Source organism: Amphiprion ocellaris, chromosome 2 (assembly GCF_022539595.1).
Source record: "Amphiprion ocellaris isolate individual 3 ecotype Okinawa chromosome 2, ASM2253959v1, whole genome shotgun sequence".
Lineage (NCBI taxonomy): Eukaryota > Metazoa > Chordata > Actinopteri > Pomacentridae > Amphiprion > Amphiprion ocellaris.
Window position 1 is genome coordinate 34682855 of NC_072767.1, and position 18621 is coordinate 34701475.

The following is an 18621-nucleotide window of genomic DNA, read 5'->3' on the forward strand; positions in this document are numbered from 1 at the left end:
CCACAGCACAGAAATGAACTCTCCGAAGCATAAGATCTGGAGGAGGATGTGGGCCTTCAGGAGAAAGTTATAAACCTTGAGAGTTTACAGCTCTGTGGATGTGAGACTGATGAGTTCTTCACAGGCAGCCTGTTCAGAATATACTGTACATCCCAGCAGTGCATGTTGTCAGGAGTCCACCAAGTTCACGTGCCCAAATCTTTTCCAGATGTTGAATAATCAGTGGAGTGTTTCCACTATTTTTCATCTGTGACAATGCAGAGGAACACCCCCCCCGGCTTAAATTTGCAAACAACACCAGTGAATATTTGACAAAACTGACAGTTGCAGTGTAGAGTAACAAACCCACCATGCAAGCCAACAGCAACATGACTGATTAGTCTGTCCTCACCGGTTATTTTGCTCATATGCTCCCTTTCAGAGGAGGCTTCACGAGCCCAAATAAATAGTCATTAATTCAAAAGCGTCCGTTGCTTTCATTCCAGCTTGTCCCCACCTGGTGCTCTCCTTACACACAATCAATTCAACGTGTCGCCCTCTTTGTATACATTTTCCTTTACATTCCCCCGAAGGTATCTGCTCAGGCCTCCACCAAAAGAGTGCTTTTACAGGAATAGTTTGGCAGCTCGAGAGGCTTGCAGCGCTCTGCAGCGGTTTGATTCCTTTTTTGGCTGTGTTCTCGGAGGCAGAAGCACCCTGCCCGAGTGCTCCAGCAGAGAGGAAACACACTTAATTTCCTCACAGCCTCATCCCTCTCTCATATTGCCTCAGCAGGAAAAGACCTCAAAGACCTTTTCAGGGTTTACCTATGTTTTTCACACCCTCTTATGCAGAGTATTGCATTTCTGCAGCTGGAGAAGTTTGTTCTTTCTCTCTTTCTTGTTTCTCTGAGCATGAGGAGGAGGCAGAGTGGATGTTATCCAGCTCTAACTAACATAATCCCTTCGCCTTAAAAGGTACTTTTTCCCTTCCTATATAAAGTAACAACTCCTACACAAGCAGCTTCATTCATTACAAAGCCAAACTGCAACATAACACAGTTTTAGTGTCTCTTATTATGGTCAAGAAATAAAAAAAAGTTGCTGGTGATACACGATGAAGTCATCCATCAGCATTAAAATTAACAGATACGGCGTTTGACTTCAAGATTCTAATTTTGCCAGACTAGATTGGACTCTGACTCCTGTTTAGACATTTGCTTCATATTTTAAAGTGCATGAAAAGGTCAACTTGTGTTATTTGCAGCTACATGAATAATTTCACAGCCCACTTAAGGATTTACATGAAGTGAAGGTCTGTGACCCTGCAGCAGCAGCTCTAAATGCCCAGACCACTTTAACCACAAAGTGCATGAAAAGACCACTACAGTACGCTTGCTATGTCCAACTTTTTCATCCCTCTTATGCTCTGAAACTGCAAAAATCCTCCTTAAAACCCGACCACCACCTAAAAGTTCTCTTGAGAAGCAGAACCGGCTTCCATCACTCTCTCTTATTCTTTGTCCTTGTGGTGTAGCGGAGCTGAATTAGGAGGGAAGTGTTCCTCTGTCGTCATGCCAACGGCCCTGTGTTTTGCTGTTTCTGGTCTGAGCCAACTGGCCCACAAAGCTTCGCCGAGAGAAAACGCTCCAGCTCCTCGGTCTGTCATTCCAACTGTAACTCAGCATTACTCTCTCATTGCCTCGCATTTAGTTTTTTCTTTTTTAGCCCCAATTTGTGCTGCTTAAAGCTGTTCCCATCCTCAAAAATACTTTCCTTGGGCTGGATCTTTTTCTGTTCATTCTTTTTTTTTCTTAGAGGGAGAAAATGAAAGAAAGAGGAATCTGCTCTGGGGGAACTTTATCTCTCTAGTTTCTAAAAGCTCAATAGACAGACCCCAGAACAGCTTAATTTGAGGAGTGTTTTACAGCCCCTGTGATGTATCAGTCTGCTGAACACTGCGACGCGCCAGATGCAGTGGGTCTTTACCACCAGAATGTTGCTTTAATAACTCGAGACCTCAACATTTTAAATGGCCGTGTTTACTCTGCGCTGCTTGTTTGTGCTTCCTGAAAACTAATGGCCTGGGGTGCGTGAGAAACTCGTCCACAGTTCGGCCGCCTATCGAAGCAAAGCTGGAAGCCATCGGCGGGTTTGTCTACAGCGCATCTCGTTAGCTCTGCAGCTGCCTGTAAAAGACGGAGCCGCTTTATTAGAGTCAGCCAGCTGATGACAGGAAGCGCGAGAGAGAGAGAGGAAGAGGGGGAAACGGGAAGTTGTTGAGTGTACATCATCAGTAATGAGGGGCTTCCTTCTGTAAACAACAACACGAGGAGAACTGAGGCTGTTCTCTGTGGAACGCTGTAGGTGTTTACTAACCGAAAAAGTAAGATTAGAGGCTTGATGCAGCAACACGAACTGCTGTCTTAGAATTAGGAGAACCTCAGGGAACTCTGAGGATAATTAAGGAACCTTTCCTGGTAGAACAGGTCAGATTAGAGTTGAGGTTTGCTGTAGGAACCTGACAGAACTACAAAGGGGTTCCTTGAGGATTCACCTGCATTTACACTTTATTTTTAGTTTTATTGTAATTGTGTTCTTCCCAATATTTGAAGAAACAGATATATAATATTTATTTTTTATAATAAAGGAATAACAAGGCTGAAAGTATTAAAATGCTTAATTGTAGTGAAATATATAACTTTTTTTTAAAAATAAAATTGGCTAAAATTAAAAATAGACTGAGGAACTGTTGTAGTCTATAGTTTTTTGGCATTGAATTATGGAGCTCTTTTGAATTTTTTTGGAGATGTTAGCTGTTAAATGCCAGTTTTTGAGGCTGGTTTTGCATATTAGGGGCACATTGGGATCTTGTGTGACCTTCAACATTAATGCCGAGGTCCCTAAATGCCGAAATGTAAAAAGCAAAGGCCTCCCTGTTTTAATTTGGGAACATCTATGGTATTGTTTTTAGATATTATTGACTTCAATGACACCTTAAATCCCACAAAATAGTTCTTTTAAGAATCTTTCCGAGGAGTTCCTTGAGAAACTCCTGCTGCTTTGGTTCCTGAAAAAGTTTCTCCTCAGTGTCAATAATACGGTTCCTCGAAGTTCTTCTAATTCGAAGAGTGTAGCAGCGTCTTTGGTGGGCCTTTACACAACACCTCTGCTGCTAACCTTTGTATCAGTAACAGGCGGACCTTGTCATTTGTTAATGATTTATATTGAAATGGTGAAGCCGAGCTCCAGTATCACACCTAAAACACAAACACAGGCTGGAAACACATCTGAGATCATCACAGCCGGCGCTCAACCCAAACCATGACCCACTACGACAAAAGAAGATTAAGTCACTGCACAAAAACAGGGTGTATAATGTTTATCCACACACACACACCTGGTTCATGGCCGCTCCAGTTGTATTCAGCCAGCAGCGAGCGTTGCATCATCATTACAGCTCGTCAACATGAACTCGCCTGATGCCCTCGAGCAGGAAAACGTTGTTGATCTGACACAGTGACTGAGCTGCTGTCTGAGTGACTACTAGACTGACAGACTATTAGTAAGACTGTCTGTCTGGTTAATTGTGCCGGAGACATCTTTTCTGACTTTCTCAGATCAGGTTCCCTGATTTGTTTGTGTCATCTTTCGCTCACATGACATGTCATGTTAGAAATCACGAAACATTTGCTGACATCAGTCAATAGGACTCGCACAGAAACACAAAGCAGGCCAAATTTGATGCCGGTGTTTTCTTTGCTCTCAAAGTACAAAATTAACTACGTGTGCATTTAAACAAGTGCAACAGGTTACAGAAGAAAGGAAATTAGTGTTTAATCCCTATATACAACTGTAGATATGTGTAAAAGAACTAGAGTTTTAGTGCATTAACAATAAATGCAGTTAAGGACACTTTATATACGCCTCTTTGTCTCTCCTAACTTTCTTATTATATTCACATTTGCCCTCTTTTCCATCCAAAAGAAAAGCAGACAAGCAAAGAAACAACTTTAAGTTTTTGGAAACATTTCAATGTCTTCTCACGGGCTTGTTGGACGCCCCAGAACACACACTTTTCACTATCCATCATTCACTTCTTCTCCTATGTCAGCTGATACATTCTCCCTCATCCTTTGTTCTCCTGATGTCCTCAACTTATTTTCAAGCCCCTCTCCTCTCCTGGTACCTCCACCTCCTCCTTCCCTTCGTTCTCTTTGGCTCTAATTGCACACACACCACATAAAACAGAACCAGACTGTTTTCCTTCCTCCCCCCCCTCTCTCTTTAAAGCGTGCACAGAGAGTTTTTCTTATTCCAGCCACACCAACAGCTCACGGCTGCTCCGATCACCTCTGCTTTCTCACTGCCCTACTTTCTTTCTTTTCGTTCTTTCACTATTATTTCACCCCCTTTTCACTCTCCATCTGGGCTCGTATTTCATATCCCAGTGCAAGAGGTGAAGAGGGCTCTCCATGATCAGTCCATCCATCCTTCCCTCTTCTCTTCCCCACTCCTCCGCCTCTGTCCAAGAGTGTCTTTTTTTTCTGTCTCTATAGCAGGAATGCTGAAGACATTCTTCTCTGGATTGGAGTGGGAAAGACATCGCCATCAAATGGGATTAGCAGCAGGAGTGGAGGAGGAGGAGGAGGAAGGAAGGAAGGAAGAGCCGGAGAGGCAGAAAGTGAAGAAATCAGCGAGTGAAAGAGTTACGGCTGAGTAAGACACAAGCTTTCTCACCTAACAGACCCTATTGTGTTAACTAATCCATGTGACTCCACGAGAAGCTCTGCAAACAAATCGCCACAGTCAGTTTGTATGACAGACAGAGACAGGCTAATCTTTTTGCCATTCTTCCTCTCTTCTTCCTCCCTTTTGCTTCTCTGTCTCAGTTTGAACTACCTTTCTAGAGCCTCCGTCAAATGAATGGGTATCACACTCAGCCTCCGTGTGCTCCCAGAAAACCACACACCCACTCAGAAAACATATGATTTAAACATTAACATGCCGAGCTGCTGGAGCAGGAGGAGAAGAAAAAAGTTTGTCTACCTCAATCATTTGTCTTCTTCTCCTCCCTAATTTTATGACAAACTTTGTGACTCCAGAGGTTTTTTAGTTAAAAAATATAATGAAATAACCACAGATGCAGCAACAGTTTCAATAAGTTTCCACAATAAGAGAGAGAGACCAAAGTTTTAAAGTTGAAGAAAAGCATCCTTCTGGTTAATTTTTTATCCATTTCCCTTTCACTCTCAAACTCCAGCTCACATTTTCTGGATTTAGACAAGTTGTCAGTTGATATAAGAGAAAAAGAAAAAGTTTTACCTTCAGTGTTTTGGTCTTTGCTTTGGATATTCCCGTGCAGGAGAGTGAAACTGCGTCTCAGTGCTGATCTACCAGGTATGAGCAGCATATATATATCGCTGAGCAGCCAGACAGTGACAGACGCTCTGCCCCTCTCTCTCTCTCTCTTTCTGCATGAGTCAGTCTGTCTGCAAACTCCTCCTCTTCACAATAAAAGTCTCCCCTTTCACAATAAAAGAACCAAGAAACTTCTCTTTGTGAGTTTCTTAAAAAAAAACAAAAAACAAAAAAACAAGACCAGGTTGAGAGAATGAGTGGGACTTTCGTATCTGATTTCTCCCGCTTTTCCTTTTGTGTTCAAATTCATATTGTTTCTCAGATGACTGAGGAGAGACAGAGTCAAAGACAGATTGAAGAAATTAATCATCTGAATGACTCTGTCAGTTTAGAGTGACACAAAGGAGATTTGTCTATTGTACTGTAGGTAACATCTGAAACCAGGCTTGGACTGGAAATGAAATCCACATTCTTTTTATGGCTACACAGAAACTTTATCTGCCATTCATGTGTTAACAGAGCACAGAATGAAGCTATTATCTACCCGCCAAGCATATGGAACATAATAGTTTTATGTAACATGTGCACTTTTGGACCTTTGGAATTATTTGAGTAATGGCCAAACTCACAGTGTCAGTGTCAGTTAAGCTCAAAATTATTCATACCCACGACCAAATTTTGATATACGGTGAATTCATGCATCACCGGTAGGTTTTTCTGGCTGGACGGTACAATAACAGTTGACAAAAGACGGTGAGACATTGTGTTAGAGATGTTGATGAAGAATTAAAGAACTAATCTAAGTGATTAAACAGTTCTTATTGGTAACAACCTTCTTGCAAATCTCAATTAGGATTTTGTTCCACTACTCTTCTGTGAGGGTCCACAGGCCTTTGAGGTTGAAGGTTTTGTTGTCATCTATTTGGTCTTCAGTTCTACCACAGATTCTTGATGGGATTCAAGTCTGAACTCCAACATGTTGATGTTGTTGTCTGTTAACCACTACTTGACCATGTTTCAGATAATTGTCCAGTTCTGCAATCCACCATCTAAGTTTTTCTGCAGACTGTCTGATTTTTTTCGTCCTGAATCTTCATGTCATCTCGTTTTCTCATGATTTTTACGTTACCTGACGTTATGTTCCCACCGCCATGTTCGAATGTTGCGATGATGTTCTTGTAGTTGAATGCTTCTCCTGTCTTTTGCCCGTGTGTCGAACCAGCTACATCTCAATCTGATCTGACCACACAACTGATTACGAAAACTTTCTTCAGTTTTTGCTGAGGCTAGATGTGCGTTGGTATGTCTATTTTAGAGAAATTACATCTTCTTTGGTTCATGTCTGTTGAAATCCGCCTTGTTTGGTGTTTGCCTTGACATGTTGGTACCAGAGCTGCTCATATCCATCAGGTTGGTCTTTGTGGTGATCCTTGGATTCTTCTGGGCCTCTTGTAATACCATTCTTGCCATATCAATGGTCACTTTTGGCTTCCTACCATGGTGTCTGAGATTTTTGTTAATGTACTTTTTGATTACACTGTGGTCGCTGGCGCTTGAAAACACTTGCAAGTGGCTTTATAGCCTTTTCTCTGTCTTATAAGCAGCCAATGAGGGACCCAAAAGGCAAAATTACCAAGCTGTTTGGTTTTCGCTTTGGTTTAGGAGAAGTATTTTCTCAAAATTTGCAACAGTTTTATGGCATTTTTTTGAAAAATGTAGAACAAACAACTCTAACACAACATCTTATTGTCTTTTGTTACTTGTTTATGTCATTTCGAGCCAGAAGGGACCCCATTCAATCTTAATCAAAATTTGGCATCAGTGTGAATAATTATGGGCTTAACTGTAGATGTGGTTTCATTCACTCAAGTATTCAGTTTCTCAATAGGAGATTTTTCTCCTTCATTTTTGTGGGATGAAACAAATCTTTTTGTAAGGAATGCATCATTTCTATTTTTGTGTGTAATGCTTCTATTTTTAGTGTTCCAGGCTGCTCGGTGAGTCACGGCATGTTGGTGGATGGTGGGAGGCCGGGATCCGGTCCAAAGTGGTGTGTTTTGTAATTGTTGGGGAAAGGTCAGACAGATCTTAGTAAAGGGTCTTCTTTGCCGTCAGGAGCGAGTCATTCCTCATGGGTCGACTCACTGACACTTCGAGGCGACTCAAGAGTTGATCTCCTCTGTGCTGCTTCTTGGTGACAGCGGTGTCATGAGCGTAGACACATTATTACACCTCTCTAATTAGCATCCGCAAGTGGAAGTTGCGGTCGTCTAACTGAGAGCGTGTTTAAATGGAGATGCCACACATGTGGCCGCACTCACCACTCACACCAACAGTCTGCAGCTGAGATCTAATCACAGGTTGATTGAGCTCATCCGGAAACAATGTCTCTCTGAATGTAGGGTGATGTGTATTTATCTGTGTGCTTAACCAGGCCGTTCTTTCCTGGGAAACACGGTCTGCTTTCTATGAGGGGATCACTGAAGCCGGTTAGTTTCCATGCTGTCAACTCCCTCAGCTCACCCCTCTTTCTTCCAGCTCTGTGTTATGAAGGTCAGCTCCCACAACTCTCTTCCTTATTTGGAAAGTTTCTCCATTCCATGCAGGTCATTCTAGCCCAAGCAACCAATCCAGTGGTTTGCTGGTCTGGTCTGTCAGCCAATCCTGTGTCTCCCATGTCCTTTTAAGGCCTGCCCATCTCTGACTCTGGAGGCCGATGTGAAATTATCTGCTTTCCTGCTCTCTTGTGTCTCCGGTGACTTCATTTTTATTCTGTTGTACAAACTTATTTCTCTCCCCGATGAGAACTAACTTTCTGTCTCTTACTTCCCCCATTTGGCTGTAATAAAAAAAAACCCGAGGCCTTGTCAAAGCAAAGGTATCCATGAGAGATCTGATCCAGTCAAGTGTTTTACTTTCATTTTTAATTAGACGTTTGAGGATGAAGAACCACATGCGAAGTTCTCGCCGTGTAGCCAGCTCCGTAAGTGGTTCTTCAACATGCATGTTTCCTGCTTTCCATAAAACCGCAAGCAACACCTCGACAAGAAAGTGATTGTTAATACTTCATTAGAGAGTTCATGACTTGCACCTCGTAAACACAAACACGCTGCTGAGAGGAAGCTCTGAGTCACAGCGCAGGTATGTGACAAATCCTGGCAGCCAGTGCTCTTTGCTCAGCAACGCAGCACAGATAGAATATAGATCCGGCTTTGAACTGAACCAAAAAAAATTCAAGTAGACTGAAAAAAACGTACACAGAGACACTAGCAACCAATCACCTGCTGCTGCTTCTCTGTAAACACAAGCAGAAGTTCAGCATGTGCATGTTTGAGTGCATGTGTGACAGTGGGAGACTAATGGAGGCTGTTGGAGAGCAGTTTGTTGCCTTCGGTGTGTATGTCGTTCCCCTGACAACAACCTCACTGGGGTTAAAGAGGTTCGGAGCTACTGGAGAAATCATTTAAGCTCAGCGGTGTGGTCATTATGTTCAGCAGACACGGATTGGAAGGTATAAGGTCAAGCTGCATGCACATTAAAGTGGGTTAGACCATTCTTCATTTTTATTTCTGTCGCAATTAAAGACCTCCACTGCTGCAAATCAACTTTTTTTACTTTGTTAGCATGTCCATATGGCGTGTTTTTTTTTTTTTAATGCTAAACAACACGTCATGAATAAAATAAGCTATAAACACCACTGATGAGCATTTCCACTTTACTACAGAGTACTGATGACATTCATAACAGTGATTCAGACTTTCAGGGTTTCGTAAGTAACAAACAGAAGGAACCAATCCTGTCAGTTTGCAGGTTGAGACTTTCTGTGTCTTTATTCTTCTTCAGAATTAGTTTCTGGTTTCGAACACATATGGCTGAGTTATTATTATATTAAAACTTGCCTCTGTGCAACGTATAGTAGTTTTACAGTGTTTGAACAGAGTTGAAGGGGAGCCGGTGTGCTTGAGCAGAGGTGGGAACTATGAAGACCCACAGAGTAAACAACGTTGTAAAGTTATATTGTAAAGTCATTTTAAGGTATAGAACAAACTTCGAAATCTGGAACTGCAATACACAGATATAAGAGACTTTAAGTATGTAGATCCTAGAAACATTATACTTGTGCCACGTTGTTGTTGTTGTTGTAAACTCCTCTGTGTTTGGGATCGTACACCGGGCATTAGTGGATGTTGGTGGAATTGTGTCATGATGATATGTTCCAATCATATCAGCATTTTCATAGAATTCTGCACTTCAAGTTAATTTTTCTATTGTCTGACGTGCACCGAGTGTTGGGTCATGCTGACAGTATTGATGTAAAGCAAATTGCTGCCATGTAATTCCCGACATTGTCCAAAACTTTCCATTTCCTCCTTAACGCAACCAGATGTAGATCGACCTCCACTTTCTTTACTCAGACCACTTCTGCTTTAGATCAGAACTATCTACAATCAAGTGCAGACTCTGCTTACTGTAAGTACAGTAGATCTGTTTAAGTTCACTGATTCCAGTTTCCTCTTGACTTTATGCTAACCACCCACTCAGTAAATTAATTATTACAGCGTATATCTTTCACTCAGATCTCAGCTTTGAGCCTTACATTAGAAACATAGCTGCGTTTTATCACACTACCAGACACGCCGCTGCACATTTTTAACAAATGCATGGCTGACGACTGTAATGCTCTGCTATCCGGTCTCCTAAAGAAGAATATACGGATTGATCTCAGCTTCAGCCTACTAAATACTGACTAAATGCGGGTGAATATTTATGCAATCACTTATTTTAGATTTCATATTTTTAATTAATTGACATTTCTTTGTAAAAATCTCACTTTGACATGAAAGAGTCTTTTTTCTAAATTCTTGTCAAGAAAAGCCTAAATAAATTGAACACGATTTAATGTTGAAAAGCAATGAAAAGGAACACTTTCAAGGGGAGTGAATACTTTTTATAGGCACTTTATCTCAACTACAAGTGCTTCAAAAAAGATCTCAGTGATCCTTCTATTGGCTTATAAAACTTAACAGTCCTGTTCATACGTCTTCGACAGATTTGCTTTTATCCGATGAACCTTCTCAACTGAACTTTTTAGTTTATTTTTTTAAAACTATTTTTATTTTTTAATTTTAGCTTTTTACTTATGCATTTTAGTTAGTCTTTAAATTGATCTTACTTTATCTTTTAAAATTAATTTTATTTATTTATGGTCTATTAATTTATTTATGCATTTTAGTATGTCTTTTAACGCATCATTTTTATATTAGTGTCTTATTTTGCTTTTAAATTTTTTTTTATTTATTCTGCCTCTAGTGTTTCCTTATTGCAATTATTTATGGTGTTTCTTTGATCACTGTTTCTATTGAGTCCTTTATTTCTAATATAATCATTTATGAGTTTGGAAGGCAGATTTTTTTTATAGTTTCTCCAAGTTTTGTTCTGTAAAGTAAGATATAAAATGCTGTACAAATAAGTCTGATTCATTGATTTAACAAACCAACAGAAGAAATAACCCTTCAGCCTGAAATATCGAGACCAGTGCAGTGAGAAAATGCTAAACTGAGGTTCTGCTAAGTGCCAAAGTGTGCCTGTTTTTCATCACACTGACTAAAAATGAACATACTGTTGAGCTGCATTAAAAGAAAAAAAAAAAGCCCACAGACACATTGCTAGTGAGAGTTCAGCTCACACATACCGTAAAAAGCACTTTGTGGACTGAAATCCGTGCAAGAGAACAATTTCAACTGTCAGAGTAGATTCCTGGTCTTATGAAAGAGAGATTAAGCTGTGGAATGGTTGGAGGATAATTGTTGGCTTTGCTACTTGTACTTGGTGTGACGCCCACCCAGACATCATACCAGCCTATAATATGATGCTTTGCCCTCATTATCATGGTCAGCATCGTGGTGGTCACACCTACGTTGTGTTCAGTGTCTCCTCCTTTGTCTTGGGGTTTTGTTTTGCCCTCTATAATGCCTTAATGTGTCTCTAGACTGTAGATCAAATTTTAACATCCAATAAGCTGCATGGTGTTTCAAGGTTAGCTGTGCCCTGACTCAGGAGCTTTTTTCTTGTCTGTTTCAAAAGACAGGTGCGAAAGAAAATTATGCTCCTATACAACTAAACTGCATTCTCATTTACATTATGATAGAATCATACCTTCTTCCCTAAAGGTAAAGCTTTGTAGAAAAGTTTTTTGTTCAAAGGAGCCACAAATCTGCCAAAGAACATAGGAAGGGAGGTTTAAGGCACAAGTTAGAATCACAACAGGTTTCATGTCCTGTACAAGACAATTATTCTTAGACTTACGTTGTTTTCACATGTTTACTTTTGGTTTAGGCACCAAAACTACATGGTCTGGTTTCAGTAAATATCACACCTTGGTTGGCACTTTCACAAAGTAAAGTCTTGCTTGAAGCTTGGCTCAGTTTAGGCATCGAATCTACTTTAGGTTTACGATTAGGAAAAAATATCGACCCTTTCACAGCATGTCTGAAGAGTGCTGTCCCACCTAATATATGACTGATTAGTTGACAGGAAAGCAATAAAATAAATGGCAAAGATATCTTGATTTAAACCATATTTCTGATACGTCACAAACTAACATAACCGTAGTTGAAATAAAACATAATGAAGAATGCAGTTTAGTTGTAGAGGAATCTAATTTTGGACATACAGTGCTAGGACACACGATGTAAAAAAAAAATAGTCCAGACACGCTGCTGGATGAAGGTTTACCACAGAAATGTAAAAATCCAGCAGCAAGGGTATCAGAAAAGGTATGTTAAAAAATGATCACATACTGTAATGTTCAAAAACTGAAAAAACTGTGACGATAATGGCAAATATCTGTAAAATAAGGATTTTTTTTTAGCTAATTAGACTACAGTAAACAGCGTAATTTTATGGTCACACTGTAAAAAAAATGTATTTCTATTTGTAAAAATGCAGATTTTTGATGTGTACATTATTTACAGTTTTGGCTTCTTTTTTAAACAGTTAACATGCAAATTAATATGCTTTTTTTCTGTGATTTTACAAGTTATCTCTAATTTAACAAAACAGAGAAATTCATCTGTTACATTACAATAAATTAAAAAGTTTAAGTTAAAAAAACTTTTAACAGTGCAGGGTCAGTTTGCATGTTCTCCCCATGTTTCCTGTGGGAGCGTCGGTTTCTCTCACCATTGGAAAAAAGTTCTCTGAAGTGCTCTTGACTAGTTGACGAATTGGTCCCCAGGTGCTGCCTGACACCTGCCCTCTGCTCCTAATACTTAGTCTGGGTTACATGTAGAGAACAGATTTCCCTACAGGGGATCAATAAATGGTAACTTATAATGTAAATATAAAGAATGTGTCACTGCACAAGCACAGGCATTTTTTTCTTCTTCTTGTATTGACAAGGATATGTCATCACATCAAGATATGTGATACATTCCTGTGAAATGTCGCACTGGGAGAGCATGAGCCTTTTATCAATATAGAAAACTGACACTGGACGGCAGCAGTTCTGACACCTCATCCATCAGCACAGGAACGTATGTATGCGCACACACACGCTCAGATTTACAAGCTCCAGGTGTTATCAGTCGATCATGATACGACTTTACAGATGTCACGAGCGTACAGTTAAACCCTGGAGAGCCTGAACACTGAGAGGGAGTTGTGTTGTTGAATCAGGACAGACCATAACTCTGTCCAACATGATCACGTCCTCATGTTCAGATGTAAAACATGAGTTATGGCTCGTCTCAAAGCATCCTCTCCTGTTATGTCTCGCTGCCATACAGTAGTCCTAAATCTTCTAAGATCTTTATTTGGACCCTTCCACAGGAACCCCAGTTTATTTTCCAGACCAGCTCGCACAATAAAATTGGCTCCAGTGCCAAGATAACTTTTGGTTGCCTTGCATAACACATGTGCTTGAAGCAAGAGGTCGTTTTAGCAAAATATTTTTGCTTTGTCTGCTCAATCCTGGAAGTAACTTATGAGAGGGGAACCAAAACAGCCTCTACATGGCTGTCAGTGGTTAATTTTATCCTGCTTACAGTAGTCTGAAAATAACACATCCATCAAATTCACTGTCTATAGGGTAAAAGTCAAATATTATTGGTGTCTATGAGCAGAAACTAAGCGTCGACTGATAATTTTTTTTAGGGCCTATACCGATTATTAATAATCAAGTAGATAAACAGCTGATATTTGGAACCAATGTACTGTTTAAACAGTATCAAAACTTAGGAAAACAAAATTCAACTGGAAAAAGAGAACATTTCAACATTTAAATTTCAGCAGATGGTTAGCCCTTTGAACCCTAAAGATTTTCTGGGATTACTGACTGTGGGTTTGTTTTTACGGCACTATAAAGTCCTGCACCTCTATTGAAACAGCACAACCATGGCTGGAAGTAGACAGAACCAAAACATGTCTTATGGCATTATAAGAAAGTTATAATGCCATAAATCATAAAAAAAGAAAAATCTAAAATTAAATTTCTTTGATTATCTGTTTTAGAAATATTGAAAAAAAAATGGAATCAACATGTATAAATGCCCACAGGTGTTATGAATACTGAGAAAAAATGGTAAATCTGCATTGTGTAAGTATTTTACTACATACATGTTTAATAGATTTCCATAATTGTCTCCTCTCTGCCCAAAGTTCAGCTGAAAAGTCCTTGAATTTTTGTCATGTGACTGTTGGACGCAGCTGAGTTATTAATAAATTCACAGCTACAGCAAACAGCACAGAATTTATTGTTTTTCAAAAAATATTTTAATATTTTTAAAATGACACATAAAGGGAAGAAAACATAGAATAAAGTCATTCTGATAAAGAAATATTATACGTTATATAAAATTCTCCCGACAGATTGGTATGAGAAAGATGATTAGTTCATGGACCGTTTGAAAGTTGAAAATCCAATCCAGTGACTCTTGATGTTTTTGCAATTTCTGGCTCTGATAGATGGTGTCATTTTTGGTGATTTTTTTAAAGGGCAACATGCTTTCCAAACCCTCAGGTGAATTTTGAAATTCAGGTGAAAGCAAAAATAAATAATACCAACACTTGTTGCCAAATGCTGACTATTGGTTCCAATAATTGACTTGGCCGATCATCGGTCAATTCCTAGTAGAAACATTTGGAAAATGATATGAAAAAGCCGGCTTGTTGTCTGCCTCTTCTCTACCTTGTGGTAAAAGACTTTGCTTTCAATTCAAACCCGAACTTTGGTTCTAATCCAACCAGACAATCACAGCCTCTCCCCTGAGAATTTCCTTTGATTCTTATGCTGATGTCTGGTCTTGACGCCGGGCATCAGACCCAAATACCCACCAACCCTCACTCTGTTCAGAAAAAACAACGAGTCTGTTTTCACAGCTCAGGCCTCCTGCAGTCTGTCCTGCCTGCCAAGTTACACAACAGCTTCCTCCATCCCATCAGCTCAGTGTTACTGAAACAAAAGTCATCCCTTACAGAGTGTTATTCCTTTAATTTAGAACAAGATTTGTGAACATGAACACACCTCTACGTTAAATATAAACACTGATATGGTGTTTTATAGCAATAATTTTCGGGACATCTGCATATGAGTCATGTTTCTTGGGGATAGAAGCTTAAATGTACAGAAATAAGTATTAAAATCTAGACACTAATCCCTTAAGCTGAGTGAACTGCTCATTCAGACTATAAAACTCAGTTCATACTGATCCCTGCTGCCTTCATGAAAATGCAGTGAAACGTAGCTATTTCTCGATAAAGCCGCATTTTAAATATACAAGACTTTGGGGTCATAGTTTCCACTCTGTCTACTGAAGTTAAAGCAATTTCACAAAGTGGTTTGTTCGAAAGTGCTTATTAAAAAAACTCCTGTAAACTTACAAAAAAGTGATTAAAATAACAAGGTGGGATTACTTTTCAAAGCTGATGTTTCACAGCAACTTGTGGCTCCCAGAGAAGAAACAACACATCAGCCTGACGACGAGCCACACGACAAACAGGATACGATGAGCTGGATGATAAGCTCGGAGGGCTTTAGGTTGAGAGAGGACGAGCTCGGTTCATACAGGCTGCTCGAGGAGGAAACAGAGTTCAGTCTGGCAGAAACGTGACCTTTGGTTTATGGCAGGGCTGCTGTTTTTACTGTGTAATTACAGAATTTAAAGGGGAGAGGGCAGGCGTGGGGTGGCTTACGCTCTCTAATTGCCTCACAGTTGGGGGCTGATTGCTTCTAGTTCGTGCTGTTATTGTGGAAAAACTCATAGAAGGAGCTTTACTGTTATCCTGCTATTCAGAGAAACCTCAAACATAAGCAAGAAGTGAAATCTAGTGTTCTTCATACGTCAAGCTATTGTATGTGGTATTGTAGAAATCTTAAAGAGCATCTGTTATGCCTATTGGGGCTTTCCCCTTTCTTTTAGCATTATAATTGGGTTTTTTTTGTGTGTGTGTGTGCATGTGAGAGGTCTGTAAATTTGGAAAGTCCACGACAAAGGGAGTTATTCTCTCCCACAGAAAACACTGCTCCTTATCTGCCTCATTAAAGTCCAGGCTTTTCTTCTGTTGCTTATTTACATCACTGCGTAACTCATTTGTATAACACCTGCCTAACAGCTACTTTGGCCATCAAACAAAAAATCTGCAGTTTTGTTGAAGTCCACCTCACTAGGGCTGCTTCTGCTACAGCTACGTCACTCTTCCTATACTCAGAGATCTCTTGTTACTAACTAATATTACCTCATTTTTTGTCTGACCAGCTGACCCATCAGCGCAGATTGTTTTTTTTTTTTGTTTTTTTTAGATGGGAGCTAAAGCAACACATTTAAGACCAGGGCAAGAAGAGATGCTGCATCAATGCATAAGGAAAGTAATGTGTTTTTGGACATTAAAACATCAAAACATATTCTAGTAAAGCCCAAAAGTAATACTCTAAAACTTTCAATGTGAATAACATGGGTTCTTTAAGCTCATAGCTGCTTCAGGCACTCATAGACTTCTTACAATTCTATTTGTTTTTGAATGCCACAAGCTGTTCTTAAATAATGTCCCTGTACTCTGTGAAAAAGTATAATTGCATGTTAATTTCTCTTCAGATCTTAGGTTTCATTCAAAGTACTGCTGCGACAATCAACCAATGAACTGATTAGTTTCCAACTATTGAAATGATCAGTACTTTGATAATTAAATAATTAGTGATTTCTTGAGGAAAAAAGTTAAAATTTTCTGACTCCGTTTTTTTTTTTCTGGTTTCTGTCCTCCTCTGTGACTGTAAAGTAAATATCTTATGGACAAAAACAAGACATTTGACTTTTTTTTTTTAGACCAAACAACTAATATATTAATAGAGAAAATAATGAATATAATAATTAGTTGTAGCCCTGATTCAAAGTTTGCAACATTTTGTCCAAGTCGTCTAGTTTACAATATATCAGTGATAGATTTATAACCTACAGTGTGATTTTGGTAATGTTTTGAAGTTGTTTTGGTGACATATGAAGGCTCACTGAAACTTTAAATATCATTTCTGATGTCGATTCTGTATTTGCTTCTCTCATGGCTTAGTTAATGAAGGCTACAGAACATGATGCACAGCTCATATTTAAGCCAGAGCATCATCTTCACATCCAAATATTTACCTGTCATTTTTTGTCTCCTCCTCTATATTCACAGCTCTGGAAGCACAGAATTAACAAGTCATAACGTTTACATCAACAGATATGCAACAGCACCCATAAGCAGGACTCAAATCCAGGACACATGCTGTGAAAGTGAACTTTGCAATGCAAGAACCGAGCTTCACTGCACTGTAACCAAACTCTAGTCTACATGCAGCCTGACGTGCTGCAAGCCAGAGCAACACCAACATTAACCATGTGGATGGATACTGACTGGATTATTTAATACTGTGACAGGCATCAAGCAGTAATTTTAGAAATAAGAGGAAACAAGACTCGGTGTATAGTCATGTTAGCAGCTATTTGAGGCTATATTTAGGCACAGTGATGCTTTGAGCTAAACACCAACGTCAGCTATTGCTAGAATATTGAAGTTTATAACATTTACCATTTTGGTTTTGCATGTTTGCACAAGAATGTTTACTGAGTAACCAATTTAGTTAACACTAATGTAAAGCATGTAGGGATAAACTAAGGATTTTGGATGAACAATATTTTTTAACCCGATGATATCTCTGGATGAAAGGTCAGATGACTGAAGTTCTTACAAGGCGTCCTCTGATGTCCGTGAATGTCGCTAACAAGATTTTTAGCAATTCATCCAAATACTTCAGCCTTCAGGAGATCATTTAAAGGTGGAGTAAGCCATTCTTATCCGAAACACATAGTCAGATTCAATAAATCTAGTGAGTGAAGTGTAACAGGGAAAAAACAGAGTGGCTCATTCTGATCCACGCAACGTTATTCCAGCCCAACCATGAACAGAAGGGCGTTCACGCTCGTACATGCACAGAACAGTCCTGTGAATCCCCACATATTTTCCAGAGAATAGGGTGAGTTATGTCTCCTTTATTTATTTGTTTTCTCTCTTTTTTTTGCAGTGGATGGATCAGCAGCTTTAGAAAAGGTGTGTCTGACAGTGTCAACTCCTCATCTCCTTCCTGTTTCCAAGGGCAACCATCTAGTGGGAAGTTCATCAGGCTCGTCCATGCAACAGCCACAGCGGCAGGTTGCCACAGGTGCTGATCTGGTTCCATGACAACAATCTTAACTCTCATCAGTTTTTACTTTATGTTTCAGATGCTGTATCATTCATTTGACATATTGCAACATTTGTTTTGCTTCAGCTATGAGAACAGAAACACCCGATTTCAAGCTTTATAAAGCTGAAACATTTCACTTTCAGTCCACTTGTTTGTGGTGCAGCCATGGCAATGAGTGTCCATGTGTTTAGGAGACGAAGCTTCTGGAGAAGCACTGAAGGGAGGGGAGTGTTTGTTTGGCCTGTTGAGTTCAAATATCAACAAACTTCCTGAGGAATGGCTGACTCCACGTTTAAGTTATTAGGATTCACCCTCTGGAAACCATGAATGTCTGTACAAAGTTTGAGGCCAATGGTGCAGGGGTCGCTTTAGTTTTTACAGTTCATTATGAGGGGTGAATAAATAGATATCTAGAGCACCTTCGATGGCAATCCAGCTAAAGCAAAAACATTTTTGAAGCGTTGTACCACTTAGTGCAAATATCAAGCACATACTGGTGCTATCATTCATCCTCTAGAGATCATGAATGTTTGTACAAAATCTAGTGACTGTTCATGTAATAGTTGT

General features: G+C 39.6%; 1 protein-coding gene and 1 long non-coding RNA gene across 7 annotated transcripts in view; one reads left to right on the forward strand and one right to left on the reverse strand.

The window, feature by feature from the left end:
• The window catches only part of palld (palladin, cytoskeletal associated protein), a 71221-nt gene that overhangs the window by 15004 nt on the left and 37596 nt on the right, over positions 1-18621 (reverse strand). For 4 of the 6 annotated variants that reach the window (XM_035946627.2, XM_035946619.2, XM_035946616.2 and 1 more), the window contains one exon: positions 16973-17008. The exons of 1 other annotated variant lie outside the window; for it this stretch is intronic. In XM_035946627.2, coding sequence (XP_035802520.2) covers positions 16973-17008 — 36 coding nt within the window. Of the gene's footprint in view, positions 1-5303; positions 5460-16972; positions 17009-18621 lie in introns of those variants that run through there. One more of the 6 variants, XM_035946630.2, reaches the window with a different exon arrangement.
• The window catches only part of LOC118470066 (uncharacterized), a 59289-nt gene that overhangs the window by 6160 nt on the left and 34508 nt on the right, over positions 1-18621 (forward strand). The window contains exons 3-4 of the long non-coding RNA XR_008604478.1: positions 4538-4697; positions 17893-18030. This is a non-coding gene — a long non-coding RNA (uncharacterized LOC118470066). The remainder of the gene's footprint in view (positions 1-4537; positions 4698-17892; positions 18031-18621) is intronic.